Raw genomic sequence first — 25,028 nt, 5'->3', positions numbered from 1 at the left:
ACAAAAACAACAAACAAACAAAAAGGCTTTTCAAATTTTGTATTGACTAATAGTAAGAAACTAGCCATGTGCAACAATCTAAAAAAAAAATAGATTTTTGATGTTGCCACACATGCATAGACACACAAAGACACACATGCATACACTTACGGCAAATGAGTTTGACAACAAACTCTAAATCATTTATGAAATACTCAAGACTTTTTGCTCTATTTCTTGTTTCTCTTTATCCTCCCTCCCTCCCTCCCTCCTCTCTCTCTTCGTCCCTCCCTCCCTTCCTCTCTGTCTTTTCTTTGTTTCTGTATTTTCTTTGTTTGGGGTGTTTGTTCTGATCTTGGTTCTGACAGGGTCCCACTGTGTAGCTCAGCCCAGCTTCACACTCACACTCCACATGCTTCAGTCTCCCGTGTTCTGGGGTAACAGACATGAGACATCACAGCTGCCTCTTTTTTCTATGTGCTGGTTGCCATTCCCTACAGTAATATTCTATGGGCTCTGTATGCTATACACACGTAGCCTGAAAGAACTTGGGCGTACCTTGGCTAAAGGTTTGAACATGAGCCTGTTCCAGAGGCTCCTGTGTCTGAACACTCAGCCTCCAGCCAGTGGTCTATTTTGGGAGGTGGGGAGGAAGCCTTTAGGCTTCACTGGAAGAAGTGGATCTCTGAGGGGCATGCCTACTTTCTGCCCTCTCTGCTTTCTGATCTACTGAAATGTTGGCAAGCAGCTGGAACACACTCCCCACTCCCAGTGACCACAGAGCCTGCTGCAGGCCTCTGCCACCGCTGAAGAACTATATCCCTTCAAAGCATAAGCCCAAATAAACCTCTCCTCCCTAAGCTGCTTCTTGTAGGGTATTTTGTCAGTGCCACAAGAACAGTAACTAGTACACTTGACCTTAAAACCTTCTTGCCATCTTTTGAAATGATGGAAGACTGTTCATTTTATTCTAATACATGTTTAGACATGAAACACTCCTGGAAATGTTACCTCTGACTTTGACTATCAAAGAGAGAGAGAGAGAGAGAGAGAGAGAGAGAGAGAGAGAGAAAGGAAAGAGAGAGAAAGGGAGGGAGAGAGGGAGGGAGGAAGGGAGGAAGGGAGGGAGGGAGGGAGGGAGGGAGGAAGGAAGGAAGGAAGGAAGGAAGGAAGGAAGGAAGGAAGGAAGGAAGGAAGGAAGGAAGGAAGGAAGGAAGGAAAAAAGAAGAACAAACACAAAAACAAAACCATGGATGGCACCAAAATACAGCTTCTAAACAGAGGACATGAGAGGTTATGGGGCTGGGTTGAGAGTCTAACAACATATTGCATGGAGAGTGGAATATTTGTCATTTAAATATAAGATTAAAAACAGCAGAGACCCAATTCTTAGGTCTTTTGTGTCTCCCTCAGGTATCATCGCTCAGGTACCATCCTTTTGGTCTTTGTTTTTTATTTAGAGACAGACAGTCCTATTGTCTTAGAGCTTGCTTGCCAAGTAGGCTCAGCTGATCTGCCTGTCTCTGCATCCCCAGCGCTGATTACAAGAGCTTATACCACATCCAACCTTTTTTTAGCATGGGTTCTGTGGGTTGAACCCAAGGCCTCGACATGCAGCAAGCATTCTGCTGATTGAGCTAGCTCCTCAGCCCCACACTGCTTACATCTTAAGGGTGGATCAAATCTGTCTTGATCCTGATTCGACAATTAAGTCTGTCTTAGCAGAACTGTATAAACCTGTGTCTCACTTTTTTTTTTCCAAGCAAAAAGGCTTAGCAGTGTGGCACAGGCCGGGGCTTTGCCACTCTATAAATATCCATAATGTATGATTCCCTCCTTTGACTCTGGAACCTAAATAAACAGATTATGTTCCAAAAATTCCATAAAACCATAATTCAGTGGCCACGGCACTCCTAAAGAATTTCATTCTAAATATAGAGAGGTATTCCTTTGCAGAAAAATATCCCAGCAACTTGGTTCTAATATATAATTAAATCCTCTAGATGCTTTGCAGTTATGTTTTATGGCTTATTTTGAGTGTTCATATTTTATCAGAAAATTATAATTTTCCTCTAAATAGGAGTTTTTACAAGGCGTTTGAGTTATGATGGCTGGTGTCGTGCTTCAGCTATAATTAAAGCTGTGAAAGGAAATGGTGGAGCCCCATGGCACACAAGGTTTCACAGAGTGCTGCTCCTGTAATCCCCCTGCATCCGCAGGGCCGGGCCCACATGGCCAACAGTGAGGGCAGGCACCATCTGCAACCATCACTGGGATAGCTGCTTTGAGGATGGAAAAGCATGTTCTGGGGGACAGAGGGGAAGGAGAGGGTGGCTAGGGACTCCTTTATATATTTCTTGGTTCAGTCTCTACATGGCTCCTGACCACGTCACCCGATACCATGCCCCCACACCCAACCTTCCCCGAGAGCAGACTCTCTTCCTCATCATCTGCAATCCATTACTCTCTGCTGCTTCACTCAGTTGTCAGCCTCGAAGGCTATGCTGGTTAAGTCTTTTGTCAGTTTGACACAAGCTAGGATCATCTGGGAAGAAGGAACCTCAACTAAGAAAATGCCCCCACCAGATTTGTCTGTAAGCAAGTCTTTGGAGCATTTTTTTAAAAATTAGTATTAGGGACTGATGTGGGAGGCCCAGCTAGGCAGGTCACCTTGAGTTGTATAAGAAAGCAAGCAGAGTCAACCATTAGGAGCCAATCAGTAAGCAATGTTCCTCTGTCTAGGTTCCTGCCCTGATTCCCCTCAATAATGGACTATGGCCTGTAAACAGGCAAAATAAACCCTTTCCTCTCCAAGCTGCTTTGGGTCATGGTCTTTGTCACATCAATAGAAAGCAAACCAATGCAAGGGCCAAAGCAAAGACTTTCCTATTCAATATTCCCTATAACCGGCTTGTGAACATTATCTGAGCTTCCTGAGGAGGCCATAGTAGAGCATCTTACATTGGGGGACTCACAGAAAGAAATGCCTTTTGTCTCAGTTCTGGAAAGGCTGGAAGTATGAGTGAAGTCAGGGTTGACATCTGGGACCTATGTCTCTGGCTTAAATGTCTGTCTTCTACATCCCCCACGGTCCTCTGTCTGTGTCCTAATCTTAAAAGAACTTGTTGGTTCTGTATAGATTCCAAACACACTGGATTCAGGCTCACTATAAAGGCTTTCTTTAATTTCATTACCTTTTTAAAATCTCTATGGTTGAATATGGGGTTCTAGAAGTTAGGATTTCAATACGTAACATTTTAGGAGATACAATTCAGGCCATAATGCTTATATTAGACATTTAACAAATCTATGTTGATTAAGAAGAACACAATGACACTCACAGGCCTTCTCCAGACACAGGGCTGTGCATCCTCTGTACCTGCTGAGTTCCCGGACTCCCATCTACCCTGCCTTGTATACACACTCACAGGCCTCCCTCTGGACACGTGACTGGCATTTATGTGAATGCAGGTCTCACCATTTGTTTGATAACCGTAGATCTCATTCTTCATTTAAGAGGCTTCTTTTTGCAGCCAACAGAGACCATTACTGAAAGCTACAATTAGTCAAAATGCAAAGAACAAGTGGCCATGGGGTACCTATCCCCATTCAACACATCTCAACACAAACTGCCACACCTTGGGCTCAGAGAACATCTAAGAGGAAACAGAAAGACTTGAACAGAGGACCAGAACAAGCTACCATGTCTTCTACATGACACAGAAGCTGCACACAGGAGCTCTCAATAATGCTGTTGCCTAAACAAGGCTTGAAAAATAAACGGCAAGACCTTGGGAGAAGTGTGGGGGGGGAGCAAAAACTATAATCAAAATATATCGTATGAAGAAATATATATTTTCAATAAAAGAAAAAAGGTGACAAGGCCTAATAGATGATAATACTAGTTGACAGACCAACATATATAGAGAGGTCTTGCAATATTGCAGCCGTAGATGAAGAACAACAGAAAATTACTGGCTGCTGAGAGAGGGAGAATTGGTCTTCTCCAAGGACAAGCCCCCAGTAGGTTATCCAGTCCCAAAGGCCAGCTCTAAACTCATATGAGTAGTATTAAAGGAACTCAGCAGATTGTACTTATAAATTTATATGTGTATGTATCTATAATTAAAGAATAAGAGATCATGAATTTGAGAAGGAGTCAGCAGGGGTGGGTACGGGAGGAGAAGGAGGGGGGGTGATGTCAATACAATACTCACATATGAAAATTTCAAAATTAAAGTCAAAAGGAAAACCCAATGAATACTAGAACCAGCAGAGTGGACAAGCCCTTTAAAACAGCAATCCTGAGGTTGCTCGGAGGGCCTCACAGGGGCCTCAGGGTGCACGGAGGCTACTGAGTTGTTTTGATGATGTTTGCACTGTGACAAGGCTAACAGATCTGTCTATCTGCCCCTGGTGGCCTCAGCTGTGGGTCTTAGATCCTCGTCCATGGATGCTATAATTCTTTCCTCTGTCCTTGCAAGAGAAACCTAGGTTTGGGTCATTGGTGGACTTTAACAGGAGTGTTTTCTATGTCCTTCAATTGTCATCTGCTGCTGTCATAAAGCACCCTGACTGAAGCAGCTTTGGGGGGAAGAGTTTATTTTGCTTGTCCTTCCAGACAGATCACAATACATAACTGAAGGAAGTCAGGGCCAGAACTCAAGCAAGATCTTGAAGCCGAAACCATGGGAGAATGTTGATTGCTGGCTCCCTCATAGGCTCATGCTTAGCTAGCCAGCTTCTTATACAGCCCAGGACCACTGGCCCAGGGAATAGTGCTACCCACAGTGGGCTGGGCCCTCCTCCATCAACTAACAAACAAACAAGATAACCTCCACAAACTTGCCGACAGCCCAGTCTGATCTGTTCAGTCCCTCAATTGAGACTCCCTTCTCAGATGGTTTGATTGACAGTTAAAGCTAACTAGGAGAGCCGAGAAGGAGGCATTGGCTAACAATCTGCTTGTTGCTTTCCATCAGGCCTCAGGTCTGGAACCCAAGATGGTAGCAGACAGTGTCCTGATGTTACGTGACAGAAGATGGGAGGAAGTCAGGGGTGCCCTGATGTCTTCATTCAGTCCTGAAAAGTTGGATGAGGTAAGAGACAGGAAACACGGAGTCTGTTCCTTAGGATCCAGCCTCTCCCTCAAAGCATGGCAAAGAGCTAGACCAGGTTTGAGGCTTGCCCAGGTGGCACATCAAAGTGTCTCACCTGCGGGGGCCCTGGGCCTCATCATTACCCAGAAAGCAAAGCATCTTCCATGTCTCTGGCGTCTCACACACGCAGGTAGCATAAATCAATGGTTCGCACTGCATACCTGGCTGTCCCGAGACACTGCTCGAGGCACTTAGGAGAGAAAGAAGAAGAGTGTCTCTCATGCTGTCTCAGATGTTTCTCATGCTATCTCGGGTGTTTCTCATGCTGTCATCTCGGATAATGGACCGGCTGGGGAGCCTGTGCAGATGCAAATTCCCTCCCGGGAGGCCCTGACCAGGTCTGAGATTGTGAACTTCAAACTACCAGTCGGGGAGGATGTTTACTGAATGGTGAAGCACTTTACAGGACTGAGTCCTGAGTGATGGGGGGCAGAGGGCAAAGAAATGTTCTCCAAGCAGAACTCTAGGTGGGCAGCCAGACTAACATCGTCCTTAAGACAAATTTAGAGCGACCATCCAGCTCCCTGAGATGTCATGAATTCTTGAAGACTCTGGGCATTCTCCCTCCTCAGCCCCGTGGCCCTCCCTTCCCTATCAACTGTGCACTTAAGAGCTGGGGGTTTGCATTGCCTCCCATTTCTCCAACCACTTGTGGAAGAAGGAAATAGTGGACAGGGCAGGCCACCCAAGTGTGTTCTCACACCTCCTTCCACAGCAGATGTGACCCTGATGGCTTCTAGATGCTTCCTTGAACCTGACACCTCCTGGTTCTCATTATGGAACCAGAGCCAGATCACAATTTGTTGGCTTTTCATCCCAGCACTCATGAGGTAGAGGCAGGAGAATTACAAATTTGAAGTCAGCGTAAGTTTTGTCTCAATGAGGCCTTGTCTCAAAACAAAAACAAAAACAAAAACAAAAACAAAACAAACCAACCAACCAACAAAACATGATTCATGATTCTTCTTGCTACTCCAAGTCCCATGGACTCAAACTATCTAAGGTGGCCGAGAACCTGTGGGCTTCATGAGCCGCTCCATGATTCTACTACAGCCAGGATGGGCCCTGTGTGTGTTTGCTTGGTCCTCTGTCACTGTACCTCAAGTCTGCTGCTTTTCCGGGCCCTGCCATTTCTTTCTCACTTCTCTCGGTGACTCTAAGGGTCCGTTCAGTTTACATATTTACTTTGTTTGTTGTGTGTCCCATCCTGCTGCATGGGGACAAAGGGGTATTTTTTTATTTTTTTTTTAATTTATTTTTCATGTTATGTTCCCTTTTTAACTTTTAGCTGCCTACACAGGGCGTCTAACAGGCACTCAGTAATGATGACTCAATGGGTGGATGAAAAACCAAAGAACTAATAAGAAACTTTCTTAGTTGACAAAAAAAAAAGCAATAAAAAAAGAAATCATTTTATCAAGAAAAAAATATTAAGGGACTGTGAGAGTTGGCTCATCGTTAAGAGTGCACATTGTTCTCACAGAGGACCCAAGTTTGGTTCTCAGCATGCACGTCAGGTGGCCCACAACCTCCTATAACTCCACCTCCAAGGAACTGGATGCTTCTGGTCTCCTTGGGCAGCCGCACTTGCATGCACACACACACCCACAGACACATACACACACCCACAGACACATACACACACCCACAGACACATACACACACCCACAGACACATACACACACACAGACACATACACACACCCACAGACACATACACACACCCACAGACACATACACACACCCACAGACACATACACACACCCACAGACACATACACACACACAGACACATACACACACCCACAGACACATACACACACCCACAGACACACACACACACACACAGACACACAGACACATACACACACACAGAACTGAGAAGGTTAAGAGGACGGAGCACACTGCTGTCTTTCTCCTTGCAAACTCACAAGCCGTACACATGAATGTAGAAAACGCAGGTCATAAAGAGACCAAGGGGAAGGAGTCAGTGCAGGGATGCGGAGCCCAGGCACACAGCTGCACAGAGATCACTGTGCAGCCTCGGCATTGCTAGTCCTTCCTGAAAACGTGGCTTTTGAACTTTTGCCACCAAACTTGAGAGTTTATCACCTCCCCAACCCCAACCCCAGGCCAGGGGTTATTCTAAATAAAGCAAATCCTTTGGCTCCTTGGCAGCTACGGTCTTCCTTACCTACACCCATGTGCCACCCGCCTCCTTCCCTAACACACACACCCTGTTGGCTTCCAAAGGCTTTCTTAAGACTTTGAACACCCATCCACTTCATTTATTTAATGTAAGGCTGCCTCAGTCCACAGTGCTTAGAATTACTTTAGGATCAACGTTATGTATGTACACACACATGCATGAGTGTGCTCATGTACGTTTGTGTGGCTTTTATTTGTTTGTCAGTAAAAGCTGGGAGTCGAGTGAGGTCACATTTTCACTTAAAACTAAATTGCTTTTTGGCTTTAGTCTTCCTGGGGATAAAATGCAGTCAGAGCTAGAGAGAATGTGATTGATGCCTCTCTACTTCAGGTAGAAGAGACCAGCAGACTCATAGTCTGCTGATAGACTAGTGATTGGGACTTACAGAGCAGGTTACTGAAGACTGCTAAGAATACAACTGATTTTATTTTCATAGAAGAGAATTTTGCCTGGTTAACCTGGCAGATTTTCCACCCATTCCCCAAAAGTGTTTGTCCTTTTAAAAGGGCAGCTGGGAGATTTAGTTAAGCCTTGACAGTCTTTCAGTAGATACCTCACCAAAGACTGTGAGTAAGACTGGAATTGTGTGCAGTTTTATTGTGAATCAGGAAGTAAATGGACTTAATTTCAGGAAACGAAATTGAAATTAAATCCACACTTCTCCAAGGGAAACACATAAATAACGGGACGCCCTGGGTCAGGTTAGTGCTTATTTTATTTTTAAATGTCATAACTCATCAGAAAGGGGAGACACAGTGGAAACTGTGCATCTGTGTTTTCCGCTGAACTCTTTCAACCTGAAGGGATAACTTTCACAGACTCTTGTAAGACTGCATAAGTCAGCAGGAGAGTGGCAGGTGGCTCTCAGGTACACACATGGGGAGAGCGCAAGGAAGAGGAAGCTGACAACCAACTGGTGGCTTCTGCTAGGACTGGGATCCTGAATGCCTCCCAAGGGCCTGTGTGGTAAAGGCTGGGTCCCCAGTGTGACTCTCTGGGAGTTGACTGGAGTATGAATGTGGCATACCAGACATCTCAGATTCCTTCCCTTGCTTCCTGGCCATGAAGTCAGAGGTTTTGCTTTGACAAGAACCCCAGCCATGACATGCTGTCTTACCACAGGCCTGTATGATCACAGACCTTACTGCCCAAAAATGTGAGCCAAGAGAAACATAGCCTTTGTATAAATTGGTTGTCTTTGATGTTTTGTTGTAGTGGCAGAAATCTGAGTGGTATAACTAGCAAGGAGAGGGATTGGAAATCATGGAGGATTGAAAGGCCTCCATGGTTGAATAACTGGATAAAATATTACAAACTATTAGATTCATCACACACTTCAACCTGTTAGAAAGACATTTGATTATCAGCTTTGCTTATTCTGGACACATAGTTTTTCAGAGGTAAACACCTGGGGAGTTAATGCCATAGTTTGTTATTGAGTAAAATGGCATTGTTGGATAGTAGGTCTTTGCAGTTCCCACTGTCTAGCTCATTTTCTAGAGCTTCAAGGACAACAACCCCACATCCATCATACAAGCCAACTTTGCATCACTACAATAAAATACCTGGGACAGGTAACCTATCAAGATCAAAGGTCCAGTTAACTTGCAATTTAGCAAAGTCAAAGTCTAAAATCAATCATCTCTGCTGGCTTGGCCTCCGGTGAGAACAGCAGATGGTGGCCTGCCATTACAGAGTGCCTGTCGGAACAAATGGTCACATCTAGAATCAGAGCAGAGACAAAGACAGGCCAGAATCCCACGATCCCCTTCAAAGTCATACATGCCCCCAATAACTTAGTTATGGAAGGTCCACAGCACTTCTTAACAGCACAATTCTAAAGACCAAACCTCTACACATAGCTCCTTAGTGACGCTTACCAGTCAACCCCTGTTAGGCAGCTTATGTGTTCTGTCCTCAGGATCCCCTGCCAACGGTGGGCATGTGCTCATTTACCCAGATAAACAAGGACTGAGCAGATACAAGTGACCAGCGAGACCCTGAGGATATGGTTGTCACCCAAGAGTGAATAAGCCACTCACTCACACAGCCGCACACAGGGGCCTGTCTCCACAACGTGGAGCCGGCAAGGAAGGCTGGCATCTTGCGCAGCACCGGGGGCTGCAGCTCTCTGTCTAATTTTTCACTTTCATCCAGATGTTTCCTGTCGAGAAGGCAGAGTCAATAATGTATGAGTCTTATAGGCAGAGGCATATGTGCTTATTACACCCCACGGGCCTCTGCTGCCTGGGAGAAGACATATGACTCAAAAATGGCTACAATCTTTTAAAATTCAAGTTGATACAGCCAGCTTATGAGTGAACGCATGGCTTGGACTGTTTCAGTGCAAGAGCCTGCGCGAAATTACGGTCATCGTTGTGGCTTTGGGCTTTGTCTGGCCTTTACATTCCCAGCACAAACTCTTCAGGCAGTCAGTACAGGGGCTTCTATGGCAGAAGTGAGTTTTCCAATAGCGCTTGAGCAAGCAGCTTTCCCTTGGCAGCATTGGCTGCCGGCGGTTTATTTTTAATATTTGCTTTTATTTCTTAATCCTTCCAAACAATAAAAATAAAAGTCATTAATAACCAGGGTAGCTGTGGTAATAAATACTTCAGAGTCTAAAAATACATTGTCCCTGCCTGACCAGTTACCCATTTTCCAGGGTATCTGAGTATTTATCTAGCAGCACGAGACCATTATCCTGAGACACAGTTGTATCCCACTGACACCTAATCTTCTAATTAAAATCAGAATAATGATGGACTGTTTAAATTCTACTTTTAAGTGTTCATTTTCCATTTGCATTTAAAAGAAAGCACACTCCTCATCATCGATACCCCATCCTGGGTTATAATTTCTTTCTTTTGCTGGAATCATAATGTCACTCCCAACTTGCCGCTGGTTAAATGGAGAAGAGCATCAAAATGTGCTTTGCAGCTTGGCTGTTGCTTGGCAACCTCAGCCGCCACCTCCTCACTGGAGTAAGTTCTAATTGGCCACAACTCTTGACAGGAGTCTCTGACTTACTGGAAATGACACTTGATTATTCATCTAGGTGGCTGGAGCTGATGTGTATCAGCAGGGAATTTTGCATAAAAATGACTCACGGATGTTTTTAATATCTCTAGGTGGCTTTCAGCGATGGCATAGTGGCTGAAGGAAGTGATAAGTTTCATTAGCTAGAATTAATTTTTCATTTGTTAGTCAACAGCTAGAGCACATTGCAAGGTATTCCTTTTAAAAGGCCCCTTCAGTAGCTCACATATTCAGACAATCCCCCCTTTAACTTTAACTCCTAAACATGGCTGCCCTCAGGCCAACTGTGATAGTCAGAGCTGAGTTATTACAGTAAATACCATTGATAATCACCATACCTCCCCCCAAAAGATATTTTAGCTCAGTGTTCTGAGCATCCCAGTCTTGACTGATGGACATATTGCCTTCAAATCTCTTCTGAGTAAAGGGGGCAGCAGTGCATCATGGAGGGAGCACAGTCAGGGCACAAGCTCTCTGCTGGAAGCCAGGAAGTGAAAGAAGACAGGGAAGCTGCAGAAGCCATGGGACCCCCTTCAAAGGCACACTCCCAATAACTGGCAGAGCTCCCACCAGGCCCAAGAGCAGGACCAAACCTTTAAGACAAGAACCTTTGTGGAATAGTCCAGATTCAAACTATGGCACCAAACAGAAGAAATGTCAATTTCTTACATGTGTTGATTTCTGCCTTTATGAATGTTATAGTGTAGTAGTGCAACACGATACATAAATTACTGCATAATGACCAAGGAAGGGAAGGCGGTGACAGAGCTCCTGTCTTGTTTTGAAGAACACAGATGTTAGGTTTGGGCAGGGGAAGGTTATAAGGTAGGTACACAGGCACCTAGACAGAGCAATACAGGGCTTGCTTGCAGTATGGGGAGCTCACTCGGGCTGAAACAGAGTGTGCAAGAGAGGAAGCAGGGGGAAAGGATTGCAGAAGTGGGTTGAGGCTCGCAGAGGCCGCTGCCCTGTGTCAGAGGCAGCCAACTGTTAAATGCTCAGAAGTGGAGGAGTGACTTGCTCAGAACTCTCTGGAGGGAGAGAGCACTCCATTTTGCTGTTTAACCTTCAAGGGGTCAGATGTCCCCAGATACATGGGGCAAATCCTTCTGGAGCAGATGAGAACTGCAAGCATACCTCTGGAGTCTCCTCTACAGTCCCAGCCAAAGGGTATGGGTGGGTTCCCGGGGTGTGGGTTTGGGATCTGGTACAAGTCTCTCCTCTGATTATTTTCTTAGTCTTTCTTCACACACCAATAAACAACTGGCTTAGCTATACACCATCAACATGTAGGGCTCATATAACTTTAACAACACCATGTAACTCAAGAGAGCCTTCCTTTCCCATTCTCTGAACGGGAAATACTTTTCCCCCAACACTCAGTGAGACATTGTTCTCCAAACTTCCAGACATCCAAAGGCTTTTAAATGCTGAGTTGTTTTGGCTTTCCCTCCTTGAGTTCATGCTATCACTTGAGGAGAGTGGGGTTATAACCTAAGAGTAGATATACTGAGGGGCAGAGGAACTGTGGCACCTGATTTGGGTGAGAAAGCAACAGGAATTAGATTGTTTGACATCCTTAGTTCTACTTTCATGAAATTATTTGAACACAAAAATTACCAGGTTCCATCATCATGGGATTCTAAAGTTGATGTGTCAAAGAGATGAAAATGCTTTTTCTTTAAAAAAAAAAAAAAAAAGTATGACCCTCTACTGACCCAAATTTAGAAGATGGTTACCTTTTTCCCACAATCTCAAGCAAATTCTTACGTGTTAACTATGTTTTGCATTGCTGTGCCAAACCACCACATGACAGCAACTTAAGAAGAGAACGTTTTCTCTGGATCTCAGTAGAAGAAGGGACACAGCCCACCATGGCATGGAAGGCACAGAGGCTGGAACAAGAGACAGCGGGATACATTGCATGTGCAACTAGTAAACAGAGAATAGAGAGGAAGTGAGGTCAGCCTCCAGACACACCCCCCCAGTGATTTACCTCCTCCAGAAGATCCAAAACACAGCACCACCATCTGCAGACCAAGTGGCAAAATTAGATATATAACTTATATATAATTATTATATATATTATAATATATATAATACAAGTAAGCCAGCTGGGCATGGAGATACACACCTTTAATCCTAGTTTTCAGAGACACAGGCAGACAGATCTCTGTGAATTCAAAGGCATCTTCGTCTACATAGAGTATCCTAGGAAACTCAAGGCTATGGAATGAGAACTTGTCTCACCCCCTTACTCCACAAAACCAAAACAGCCAAACAAAAGAACACATATAAGTCTCTGAGGAGATATTTTACACTCAAACAATAAGTGGCTTCCTTGGGATCCTAGAATGTCATGGAATGGGACATCATAGTTCATTATAACTAGAACATGTCCTGGGGTGAGGAACCCAGTCAGAAAGATTCAGATACCATGCCTGGAGGAAGAAGTAGACTCTGTGTGAATCTCTGGTCTTTTGCTCAGAGGCAAATTTCAAAAATCTACCCTGAGCTCATGCTAAGACAAAAAGAGCCTGTTGATGGGTCCTGAGTGCCTTTAACATCAGCACATTAGGTTATCACTTAGTCCAGTGGTTCTCAACATGTGCATCAGGACTCCTTTGAGGGTCGAAGGACCCTTTCACAGAGGTCACCTAAGACCATGGAAAACAGATATTTACATTACAATTCATAACAGTAAAAGTACAGTTATGAGGTGGCAATAAAAATAATTTTATGGTTAGGGGTCACCACAACACGAGGAACTGTAGCCACACAACTAGGAAGGTTGAGAACCACTGGCTTAGACACTTCTACACAATCAACTGAATAAGGATACAATGGTATCAAAACAATTTTTTTAATAAAAAGTAAATAAACTGTCAATAGAAGATGGCAACCTATAAAAGTTACCTTAAAGAGGGGATATTGGAAACCTGCTACCTGTTACTTTGTAACAACTTTACCCAAGCCTTGCTGCTTCAAACAGCAAACCTTTGTTTCTGTAACTCAAGCTTCCCACACAGTTTATCTGGGATCCTCTGCTCAGGGCCTCTGGATATAATGATCAAGTTTCTAGTCTGGTCCGTGGTCTTATGTGAAGGATTGACTAGGGGACACTTGCTTTGAAGATGGCTAGCGTAGTTTTCTGCAGAATTCTCTTTCTGTGGGCTCAAAGAGACAGCTAAGAAGCGTGTACTATGTCCTTCAGTCAATGAGGATGCTCAGAGCATTTCAGCAAAATGAATATACAAAACACAATAATTTTAGAAGATCAGTGTCATGACTGGGTTTCAAGGTGCATTGGGAAGTAAAAAGACAACAGGCTCTTGGGCTGGTTGGTTTAGAACATACCTACAGGTCAGCTTCCAGACTTAGATGTCAAAGGTGCTTACCCTATGACCTCCGTCAGCCACTGGCAATGACTCTGAGTGCTTGCTCTTCTTGGAGCCACTGGACATTATCCAAGTCAAATCCTTCCCCCTCGAAGAAAACTGCCAAAGGTGGGATTCCGTAGAGCATCAAAGGTATTGAAGAATGCTTCTTTGAGAAGGGGAATGCCTGACCTTTTCCTGGTCATCTCCCTGTAAGGTGCCTCCTCTGTCCACTCCTGTGAATTAGACTCCACCCACCTGCTTTCTGCCCACACTATTCTTCTGAGACAGTTGGTCAAATTCTTTGGAAAACACTGGGCACTGATTGAATTTATAGAATAAAGTCCAGGCTAAGCAAGAACTTCCTTCCTTGGGGAATTTTCTTCCTAAATTGAGGACTTTATTTTCAGCAACTACGGTTACCAAATAGTCACCCAGTCCCACTTTCAGACTGTCTTCTCCAGGGACAACACAGGCTTGGCTGCTGGACTGACATTCTGGCCTTAGCCAACTCAGACTGTAGTAGCAAAAATACTATAGACTGGTTTAAACAACAGAGAAGTGTTTTCTCTCGGTTCATAGAGACTAAAATTGGACAACAGGGTCCTTCCTAGCAATTGTGGCTTTTGGTGGCTTCTCTTTTGTGGTTTGCAGGTGGTCACCCATCATTCTATGTGCTCACAAGATCCCCCTTTTGAAACAGTGTCTCACTGTGTAGCTCACGATGTGTCCTTTGCCATCCTAGAAGTCATAATTCTCCTAGCTCAGCCTTCTGGATGCTGTAATTACAGGTGCACACCATCATTCCCCAGATCAATCTTATGATTTCATTTAGCGTTAATGATTTCCTGAAAGGCCACATCTCCAATCCAGCTACACTGGGAATTAGATCAACAGCATATGGATTTCAAGAGGACACAAACATTCAGTCCACAACAACACCCAGATGAAATCCATTTTTAAAACCAAATGGCATCAATATTTTATGTGATTAAAAGTACAACATATGTGCATCTTGAAAATGTTGGGTAAAACAAAAATAAACACCACCCATTGTCCTACAGAGATGGAACACAGCAGAATGAGAGGCAGGCTTGGGATCTGGGTGTAGAGCATTGTTGCTTCTGGGCTTGGGTCTGTATGTATACCACATCCACCTGCTGGTCTGAAAACACAGGGAGGGAGCTGCAGGGTCACAAGCCCAACCCACAGAGCCTTTGCTTGTGTATTCAGCTCACGGAAGAGTAGACCTTCTATAACAGCGGTACCTAATGCAAGGGGGGAAATAAGGTGATGGCAACTGGCCAACATACGGACCATGCTCCGCTGTCTTGTGATATTTTCTCTGTATTACTTCTTAACATTTTCATTGTGCATGCCCCATCTCATGTCACATTAATCCAGATTAAAACGTCATTATCCATTCAGTGTGACAGACAGCAGGCATGGCATGGGAGAAAATCTGCAACCACAGCAGCCAGCACCAATGCACTTTAGCCAAGTGCACATGGGAGAAGGGATAGTAGGTAACTGGTCCTCTGCATCACCCAGGCCTGCACTTAAGATTCAACATAAGGAGCTCTCCTAATACACAGGCCATGCTTTCAGCTTCTGAGAAGTTTGTGTAAGTCAAATTTTATACGCCACCTCTCTTGCTAGAATAAGGATACTTGATATTGATGTCTAAGGAGACCTCATTGCAACAAGTTTTTTTGCTGTTATTTTTTTTTAAATATTCCTCTGACATTTATTGAAAAATCCTGGTTTTGTTTTGTTTGGTTTGGTTTGGTTTGGTTTGGTTCAAGACATGGTTTCTCTATGTAGCTCTGGCTGTCTTGGAACTCACTCTGCAGACCAGGCTGCCCAGAAACTCAGAGATCCACCTGCCTCTGCCTCACAAGTGCTGGGTTTCCAGGTGTGCACCACCACCACCCAGTCCTATCTCTAGAATCTTATTAAAATAAGATTCACTTGGAAAACTAAGTTTATTGGGATAAGTAAAGAGACTGCAAATGGCTTACCAGGTAAAGGTGCTTGTTACCAAGCTAATGACTGTAGTTTTTTCTCTGGGAACCACAGGACAGAAGGAGAACCCAGTTCCTACAGGATGTCTCTAACTCCCACGTGTATACTGTGCACTCGCACACTCACATACATACTAAGTAGCAAATGACTGCAATCAGATAAGAATGGCAGCCAGAGAAGCTGGCTAGAGAGACGTGCTTAGAAAGCATTGAGCTCTCCAAGCATTAAGGAAGTCAGATTTCTTGGGAAGGATGCCTGGGAGACCCACATTTATTCTTATACTGATGGACTATTCTGTGGACGGTTTGTGAGAGTTTAAAAAAGAATGCCTCCATCATAAAGAATTGATACAGAGTCACTGAAAACAAATCAGTCTCACCCTATTCATTTCTTTCCTGGATAGACTTAAGGACAAACAGCTGGCGTCAATAACACTCCTGCTTCAGCCAACCACTGACCAGGTTGGTCATCTGCCGGTTACAGAGAAGATGGTGCCAGGCTGAGTATTTACTTAGGTTTATCCTGACTGATCAAAGGACCTTGAAAAATTCTGCAGCTCCCTGAAGTAACTGTCCAGAGTAGGGTCACAGGCCTGTGCTTGAACCAGGCATGCTTAGTCCTGACGTAAATGAAAACTTAGATAGCATGTTACTGTAGTTTAAAGGGAACAAAGAAGGCATGGCTATGCATCCACTTTGAATTAGAGAAATGCCCCTGTGACTCTCAGACCCGTTCCTTCCTACAAGGCTCCCACACCACTGCAGGTAATGAGAAGCTGGTGTCATACGTGTGTCCCCATAGGACATGTGGGGCCGGCTAACAGGCAGCTGTGACAGGGAGGGGTCCATTCTCCCAGCATCTCAATAGCTGTCCAGACTGCCCCACTCACTGTTCAGGGAAGTTCAGGGATTGTTCTTCCCAGGACAGCTGAAGACATCTTTTTATGGAAATAAAGGAAATAGAAATGCAAAGCCTGGCGCTGGAGTGATGGACCAGTGGTCTTAAGCACTGGCTGCTCGTCCAGAGGACCTGGGTTTGGTTCCCAGCACCCACGTGGCAGCTCACAACTGTCTGTAACCAGGGGATCTGGTGCCCTCTTCTGGCTTCCTCAGGCACTGCATGTCCACGGTGCACAGACATATCTAGGCAAAATTTCCACACAGATAATTTGTTTTAATACAGGGGGAAAATTTTTTTAAAAAAGAAACACAAAGCCTTTCTAAGGAATGGAGCCTCAAGGGCTAAAGAATCAGTTGCATGCAGCGATAAGTTATCGGAAAAGACCTGTGGCTTTCATTGACCTGAACTTTGACATTTGTTTGTGGTGTGTGTCTTGTGCAAAAATCAATATACATCTGACCTTGCTACTGGCTTACAGGGTTCAGGTCGCAGAATGTGATTAATTTACTGTTTACTAGATAGTGTCTGAAACAGGACTGTGTTCCACCTATGGGTTGCTATTTGAGAGTGACTTTTTTTTCTTCCCAGAGGAACAATAAGAATAGAGAGAGGCCCTGCCCCTAGGGGCGTTGTAGGTGTGGCTGCTGTGTCACCGATGAGTCATAGGTGACAGAGAGAGGCTATGTCTTCACTCAGTGTTCTGATCCGTGAACATCTGAGCGATTAGTAACCTAACATCCCTTGAAAAAAGTGAGCCCTGACACCGTGCTAGGTGGCTCCCTAGACTGGGAGCAAACCAGAGACTAGAAAAACCCTGTCTGGGACCAAAGGCTGTGAGTCTGAGACAGACAACCCTTGCAAGGGGCCACTCAGGCAGGCCGAGAGTGAGGAGCTAGCCAGAGTTGACCACCAGACCGGCACCATGGGGTCCAAGCAGGAAACTAGGCTAAGGTGACTACCAGTTTGGCAGGCCTGGTGGGGGCAGACCATGCCAAGATGGCCTCTACCCAATGTTATAATGCACAAGCAGGGCATAACAGTCCTGAGACCACTCCTGAGATGACCCCAGACACTCAGAGACTCTGGGTGCCACTAAGAAGATCAAGTAAGTGGTGGAGGAATGGAAGAGAAAGAGAAAGAGAAACAGAAGGATGTGGGCACAATAAAGATAAGCAGAGCTGGACTAGAGGGTAGTAAGGGACAGCCTGATGTGAGTAGCCAGTGATACCACCTGAGACCATGGTAAGATCCTGGCCTGTGGTGCCACTGGGGGCCACATCTGGGTCCATAGCTCTGCAGCATCCGGGGTTTGTTATCCCCAAAGGCCGAGTGGATGTTCCTGGTCTGGGCTGCTGCGGGCGATATGTTTATGTCTAAGGGCTGTGCAAAACTGGCCCCATCCCTCACCTGTGCATCATGGAACAGTGGACTCTGGGGGCATGAGAAATGGAGAGCTGAGGCTGACCCTAGCTGACTGCGGTACTTGGGAGAGCAGACCACACACATTACAGGAGTTGTTGACAAGCTAGCTTAGAGGATACAAGTATGGGAGAGCGGTCCCTACCGTTCATCTCCCTTATATAGACAAGAGAAAGATACCCTTCTCCCCGCCTCACCATCGGTGGCCAGCAGGAGACCCAGCCCTGGGGTCATGAGAGCAGGAGACCTGGTCCCTGTGTGGTGACATAACTGAGGGAGAGATGTCCCCCACCTCACACCTTGTCACCTACGGCAGCCAGGAGAGCTGGCCCAGAGGTCATCAGAGTGGGGGAGCTGTCCCTGCCTCTCACCTGTTGGAAGACTTGGGAGAGCAAGCTGTGCACCTCACCTGGGCAATACCCAGAGCTGACCCTGGAAGTGGAGGTGTCAGTGAGCCAGCTCCGGGGGCGTGAGTGCAAGAGAGCCAGTCTTGCCTCTTGTCTGCTGGGCAGCGGTACAGATGAGGCAGAGACCTCCTCCTCTCCTCCCTTATCCCTCTCCATCTACAGCAGACAGGAGAGCTGGCCCTGGGATCATGAGAATGGGAGACCTAGCCATGTCCTTCACCGACTGCAACACTTGGGAGAGTGGGCCATGCACCTTGCCTGGGCAGCAGGGTAGAGCTGGCCCTGGTTGTGGGGTTGCTGGAGACCTGGCCCAGAGGGTGTGAGAGCAAGAGAGATGTTGGGCTGACCAGCTCAGAAACCTCTCAGGCCCAGATCCAGGGCTGTGTATTGGCCCATCCCAACATCTACCCCATTGCTAAATTGCTGGAATGCATGAAGGAGAAGGGGCAGCTACAGATCCCAAACTACAGGATCTCCATAACACAGGGCAGCAACAGGATATCCAAGGGGAGTCCTAGTGAGGTTCCAGTACTGATAGAAGCTAGAGGCCTTGTTCCCGACCAAACACAATGAACATTGCAATGAACATTTGCAAGCAAAGAAGTATGGACAAAGGAGTGTACTGTGGGACTCACTGTGACACTATAGCCTCCACAATGAGATTTTTTTCCCCCTTGGTTGAAGGGGAAGATGCAAAGGTGGATGCAGGTAAAAAAAAAAAAAAAAAAAAAAAAAAAAAAGAATAGGGGCTGGAGAGATGGCTCAGCTTGGTGGTTAAGAGCACAGATTGTTCTTCCAGAGGTCCTGAGTTCAATTCCCGGCAACCACATAGTAGCTCACAACCATCTGTAATGGGATCCGATGCCCTCTTCTGGTGTGTCTGAAGACAGCTACAATGTACTTGCATAATTAAATAATTAAATAAATACATCTTTTTATAAAAATGTTTGAAAAAGAATAGAGAAAGGTGTACAAACTATGAAAACGGAGAGGTTTTTGTAACACATATTTGTCAGCTTCCCATCATTATAAGAAACACTTGTTACCTTGAGTGTAGAACGAGGCAGGTTGCCACGGCACGGCTCACAGGTTTGGAGGTTTTAGTGTGTGCTTGGTTGGACCCATTGTTTTGGGTCTGTGGTGGCCCATGATGGAAGCACATGACAAAGTAAAGCCACACCCCCAGGCCAGAAGTGAAGGAGAGAATGAGTAAAAGCCGGGGGCCCACAGTCTACTAAAAGAAACATCCCCAAAAGCGAGAAACATTCCAGTAGGTCCAGCTTCCTAAGAGCTCGCCACCTCTCAGTCATGCTATCCTCAGGGGATAGGTACCCAAGATCCAACTGTAGTAGGGGGGGACTGGATTTTGTCCCCATCCAATGGCATATCTCTGGTAACTAGATTAACATTTCATAATTTTTCTATTGTCTCAAGACTTGAACAAAAAGTAGATATTGCATGCTCATTAAAATCCATCTACCCATTCATCCATCCATCTAACAAATGAGTACGTATGCCAGGTTCTGTTGCATATTCTAGAGATTAAAAAAAAATTGAACAAACAGATGAAACCTCCCCTGACCTCAGACTATTCTAGCATCAAAATAATGAAAACCAGATGCTAGAGGGACAGCCCAGTGGTTAAGAGAGCGTCCTGCTCTTGTAGAGAACCCAACTTCAGTTGCCAGTGTGTGTGTTGTGTTGCTTACAACCATCTAGAACACAAGCTTCCGGATTCCCCAAGAACTCTTCCTGTGGGTACCTGAAATGCTCCCTGCAGTGAACAAACACACACTTAATCTTAAAAGTAAAATAGGGGGTGGAGTGGGGGGTCAGAGGCTGAGAACACTTGTCACTCCTGCAGAGAACCTAGGTTCAGTTTCAGCAGCCACATGGTGGCTCACAACCACCTATAACTACAGTTTCCAGGGGACCCGCTGTGCTCTGACATCTACAGCACCAGGCTGGCACGTGGAGCATACACATGAAGCCAAAACATTCATATACATAAAATCAAATAAATCTGAAAAAATTTTAATTTAAATACAGTTTTAAAGTTTCTTATAATAATAATGAAAACCAAACATCGGGCACCATTTCAAAATATTAGTCCCATAAATGCTCAGAAGAACCTACAGCAGTATTCTGCCTCAGGTATGACACTGTTCTAGGATGTGTACTCAGTTGAAAGATCCCCCTTGACAGTTCCAGCCTGGCCCTTCAAATATATAGGAGAGAATGAAAGCCCTTAAAGAGTGCTAACCCACCCAAGAGACCGTGTTGGACGTCAAAGGGACGGGCAGCCAAGCCTGCGGTCTAAATGTGCTGGAACCACAGAGGTGTGCACAGCGCTGCTCTCTAGATCTTTCTCTGGGCATTAGAAATTTTCCACAATAAAATATCTTCTTAATATTAAGAAGTCAACAATTCCTCGTGCAGGTCGAGAGTTACCCTGTCTTGGAAGGCGTAAGCAGCTGAAACACAGATGAAAACCCCTCTCTCAGAAATACCATTAAGATAACTTCTGCCTTAATTAAGAAGTTGGAACAGATGACCCTCAGTGCCTCCAGATACTCGAGTCTATGTTCTGGTGGGAGATCTGAAAACTTAATTGGAACAGGCATGCACGGACTTGGGCTAGTTCCAGGGCCAGGACATATAGAGCGTGGTCTACTTGCTCGCTAATGCTAGCCACACGTCAGGAAGCCGAGCGCTGATTCAAAGTTTTGTCTAAACACTTAGTGATGGCTTTCATAATTATTTCACCAGATCTACGTTTGATCCTTTCTCCTTTGGTGCGTCTACCACAGAAAGCTCACTTAAGCTTAAGATACGTATTTATGGACACTGTATCTTACAGATATTATGAATACTTTCTTAATCTTAGCCTCCTAAAAAGCACCTTTGAAATACAGTCTGTTTCCCTAGAAAGCACTGTGGATAACCTTGTCCATCATTGGCAGCCAATTTAGGCACGATGCCCTAATTATACCTCTGCTATCTATTATCAGATGACACCTCTCATCAGCGAAGCCTGTGAACTTCTCGTGGCTCACTTAAAAGGCTATGCAGCATCCAGGGACGCATTCAACATCCAGAGGTAAGGCTGCTCCATTACAGGTGAGAAGTCACAATTCTGAGTGGATGATCCTTGTGACAGCACATAATGGCTGGACAATTACCTCGGGAGTAGCAAACTGGGAGCACCAGTCGGTCATAACGGTGTGGGTAGACTGACTAATGAGAAGAAACCCCACCTAAACCACGAAGCAAAGTAACTTGAGCCAGGGATGCCAGCCTGGTGAGGAAAATCCAAGTGCAGTGGTTAGTACCTGAGTAGACTTAGCCTCTGATCTCCAAGGACATGATGGGCAAGATATGCCAGGGCAGAAGGGACAGGGACTTTCGAGAAAGTACCTAAACTTTCACAAGAAAAATACCCGAGGCCAGGTGTGGTGGTACACAGCTTTCATCCCAGCACTTGGGAGGCAGGGGCAGGTAGATCTCTGAGAGTTTGAAGGTCACTGGTCCACATAGGAAGTTCTAGACCAGAGCTGCACAATGAGGCCCTGCCTAAAAACAAACAAACAAACAAACAAACAAACAAACAAAAAACAAACAAGTGAGCCACGAGGCTGAGGCTGAGCTTAGTCAGTAAAATGTGTGCTCGGCTTGAGCAAAGCCTTGGGATTGATCGCCAGCATCAGTACCACATGAAGCCAGGCATGGTAGTACACATCTATAGATCCATACTCTGGATATTGTTCACATGGGGAATACAAGGCCTGCCTGGAACACCTGAGACTCTATCTCAAAAAAAATTAAAAATTAAAAAAGATAATGGAAATAAGGTATATTATCTGACCCACTACGGAAACTAAGGCCAGAAGAACACAAGTTCAAGGCCTGCCTGGGCTACAGTGAGTTTAAGGCCATTCTGGGTGCTTTAGTGAAATTGTTTCTCAGAATAAAAAGTTCAGGGGCTGGAGAGATGGCTCAGCAGCTAAAAGTACTTTTCTGCTCTTCTAGAAGACCCAGGTTCAAGTCCCATCATCCATGTCAGGTGGCTCACATCTATCTGTAACTTCGGTTTCAGGGTATCCAGCGCTCTCTACTGGCCTCTGTGGGCACTGCAGGCATGTAGTGGTGTATATATAAATATACTCAGGCAAGCACTTACACACATAAATAAACGACTAAATCTCTAAAAGTGAAAATGGTGATTGGCTGTGGAATATAGTTCAAGAGGATAAAGTGCTTCAGCATATACGAGACCCTAGGTTCAAATCTCAGTTCAGCTTAATAAATTAATAAATAAATAAGTAGCGATCATTTGTGCCTAGCAGCCACAGCTCAGTGGTGGGCAGGAGAGTGGTGTTAGGTGTCTATAGCTGGCAATTTAAGCAACGGACTGCCTTCTCTCCTAGCAACCTTTAGATGCTCTAAGCTAACTCATGGCTGGCAGCAGACTGGGGACAGAATGACTCAGAATCATCACGGCCAACAGAACCAGAGGCTAGTCGATGGCAGCGTTTATGCTGTCCCCAGCTGTCAACAAACCTTCTCGCCCACACTCTCCCAGAGCGTGAGATAAGGTGGCCCCCTCTGCTATTAAAGCAAAGCAAATAACTCTTCGGTCCTGGAACCCTCAAGCACTAGGGTCTGCTGGGATCGCACTCAGGAGCCATGCACACTTTTTGCATCAACGGGGAATCGGTGACCGATCATAGCAATGTTTTCGATATAAGTCGTCAACGTTTCACAGTCATCAAGTGTTTTATTCTCTAGCGATAAGCTGGTGGCTGTGGGGCCCATGCAGAAGAACTAACTGTATCAATGGCAAGCACAGATGTTACAGTTGTGGAAGAGTATCAATAGCCCAGGTATTAGACTCCTTAGAAAATCCTTAAGATGGCAACGCCTGTAAGAAAACAAAAAGAAGGATTGTAAAGACTGGAGAGGTGACTCGGAGGTCAACGGTAAGCGGAGAAAGCTTGCTGACCCAAATGTGACCCTCAAGACCCACACGAAGGTGGAAGGAAAGAACTGATACCACCAAGTTGTCCTATGTCCTATGCGATGTGCACTGTGACACACACATGTATACCATGTCCCCAGCATGCCACGCACACACACACACACACACACACACACACACACACACTGTGCAAATGTATACAAGAACAATAAACACATAACATTTTGTGAAAGAATAGCGCTAGTTTAAAATGGCATTGGGAAGGACAGGCTTCCCATCCTGGGGTTGGCTAAATTTCCTGATGCTATTGGAAGACACTTTTCCTCGTGTTTGTTTGAAAAAGGCAATATACACTTCCAGTAGTAAATTAAATATATCTTGTAAGCCTTCCCCAAAGTTTGTCTACTATCCATTTGAGTAAGAAAAGACCTTGGTTTTGGTTGGTTTTTTTTTTTGGTTACACTTTTATTTTTTATTTATTAATTATTTAATGTATATGAGCACACTGTAGCTGTCTTCAGACACATCAGAAGAGGACATCAGATCCTATTACAGATAGTTGGGAGTCACCATGTGGTTGCTGGGAATTGAACACAGGACCTCTGGAAGAGCAGTCGGTGCTCTTAACCACTGAGCCATCTCCCCAGCCCTTGTTGCACCTTTTAAAATGGCAACAGCATCAGGAATCGTGACACATCACATATCTTTAGTCCCAGCACAGGAGAGGCAGAGTGTACTCAGGGCAGCCAAATCATTAGAAGGAAAAATGGAGGATAGATAACAAAATGAGCTAATGAGATTCATTCATCAATGCCAATTTGAAAGCTATCAATTAATCATTAGATTCTGGCCTGAGATGGGCTATGTGTGCATAGGGGCTAAAGCCCCAAGGCTTTGGGGCTCCTATCTCCCTTCACAGGAAGGTGTCCCTCCACTGGAAGATATGTGCCTTAGTGTTCAACTCTGTTCTAAGGCCTGAGTTAGTGATGTCCTGCCCTCACCTTCTCTTCCATAAGCTCCTTGATAAAGCCTCCAATCATATTCTGCTATTGCTGCTCATCCAGGAAGCGTCCCTTCCACTACCTCAGGAGGAGTATGCTGTGGAAGGCCAATCCAGCATCTTTCAATTGTCCTCACTTCTATGTCCACAGGTGTTACTGCTGTTACACCATAGATGTGGTGGCCAGTGTGGCCTTTGGCACCCAGGTGGACTCCCAGAATTCTCCAGAAGATCCCTTTGTGCAGCACTGCCGGCGTGTTTCCACCTTCTGTATCCCCAGGCCTCTCCTGGTATTAATCTGTAAGTGCAGCCCCTACCCAAGGTGGTGAAGCCAGATCACCACCCATAGGACAGCTTGCAGGGTTGAGTCCCTTCCACTAGGAATGGTCCCAGGATGTTCTCTCTGAAACATCCCTCAGGAACTTTATCTCCCTAGAGCCACTAGAATTCTCTTGTCACAATCTGGGTTGATTTATCACCAACACAGGTAACCCTGGATCCTGTTTGATAATCCTAACCGGGAAGGAAAACTGATACATAA

General features: G+C 45.2%; 1 protein-coding gene and 1 non-coding gene across 4 annotated transcripts in view; both read left to right on the top strand.

Moving 5' to 3' along the window:
• Positions 1 to 25,028, top strand: part of Tbxas1 (thromboxane A synthase 1) — a 168,723-nt gene that overhangs the window by 79,232 nt on the left and 64,463 nt on the right. For all 3 annotated transcript variants that reach the window (XM_029478679.1, XM_021165134.2, XM_085840687.1), the window contains 3 exons: positions 4,962 to 5,078; positions 21,521 to 21,609; positions 24,639 to 24,787. In XM_029478679.1, the coding sequence (XP_029334539.1) occupies positions 4,962 to 5,078; positions 21,521 to 21,609; positions 24,639 to 24,787 (355 nt within the window). The remainder of the gene's footprint in view (positions 1 to 4,961; positions 5,079 to 21,520; positions 21,610 to 24,638; positions 24,788 to 25,028) is intronic.
• On the top strand, positions 17,297 to 17,422 carry LOC115031400 (small nucleolar RNA SNORA17). The gene has a single exon (XR_003837040.1). It is a non-coding gene; the product is annotated as a small nucleolar RNA SNORA17 (small nucleolar RNA).

Source organism: Mus caroli, unplaced genomic scaffold (genome assembly GCF_978045245.1).
Source record: "Mus caroli unplaced genomic scaffold, Mus_caroli_1 scaffold_7, whole genome shotgun sequence".
In the NCBI taxonomy this organism is placed as follows: Eukaryota; Metazoa; Chordata; class Mammalia; order Rodentia; family Muridae; genus Mus; species Mus caroli.
The sequence above is the reverse complement of the archived record's forward strand: the minus strand, read 5'-3'. Positions and strand labels throughout refer to the sequence as shown.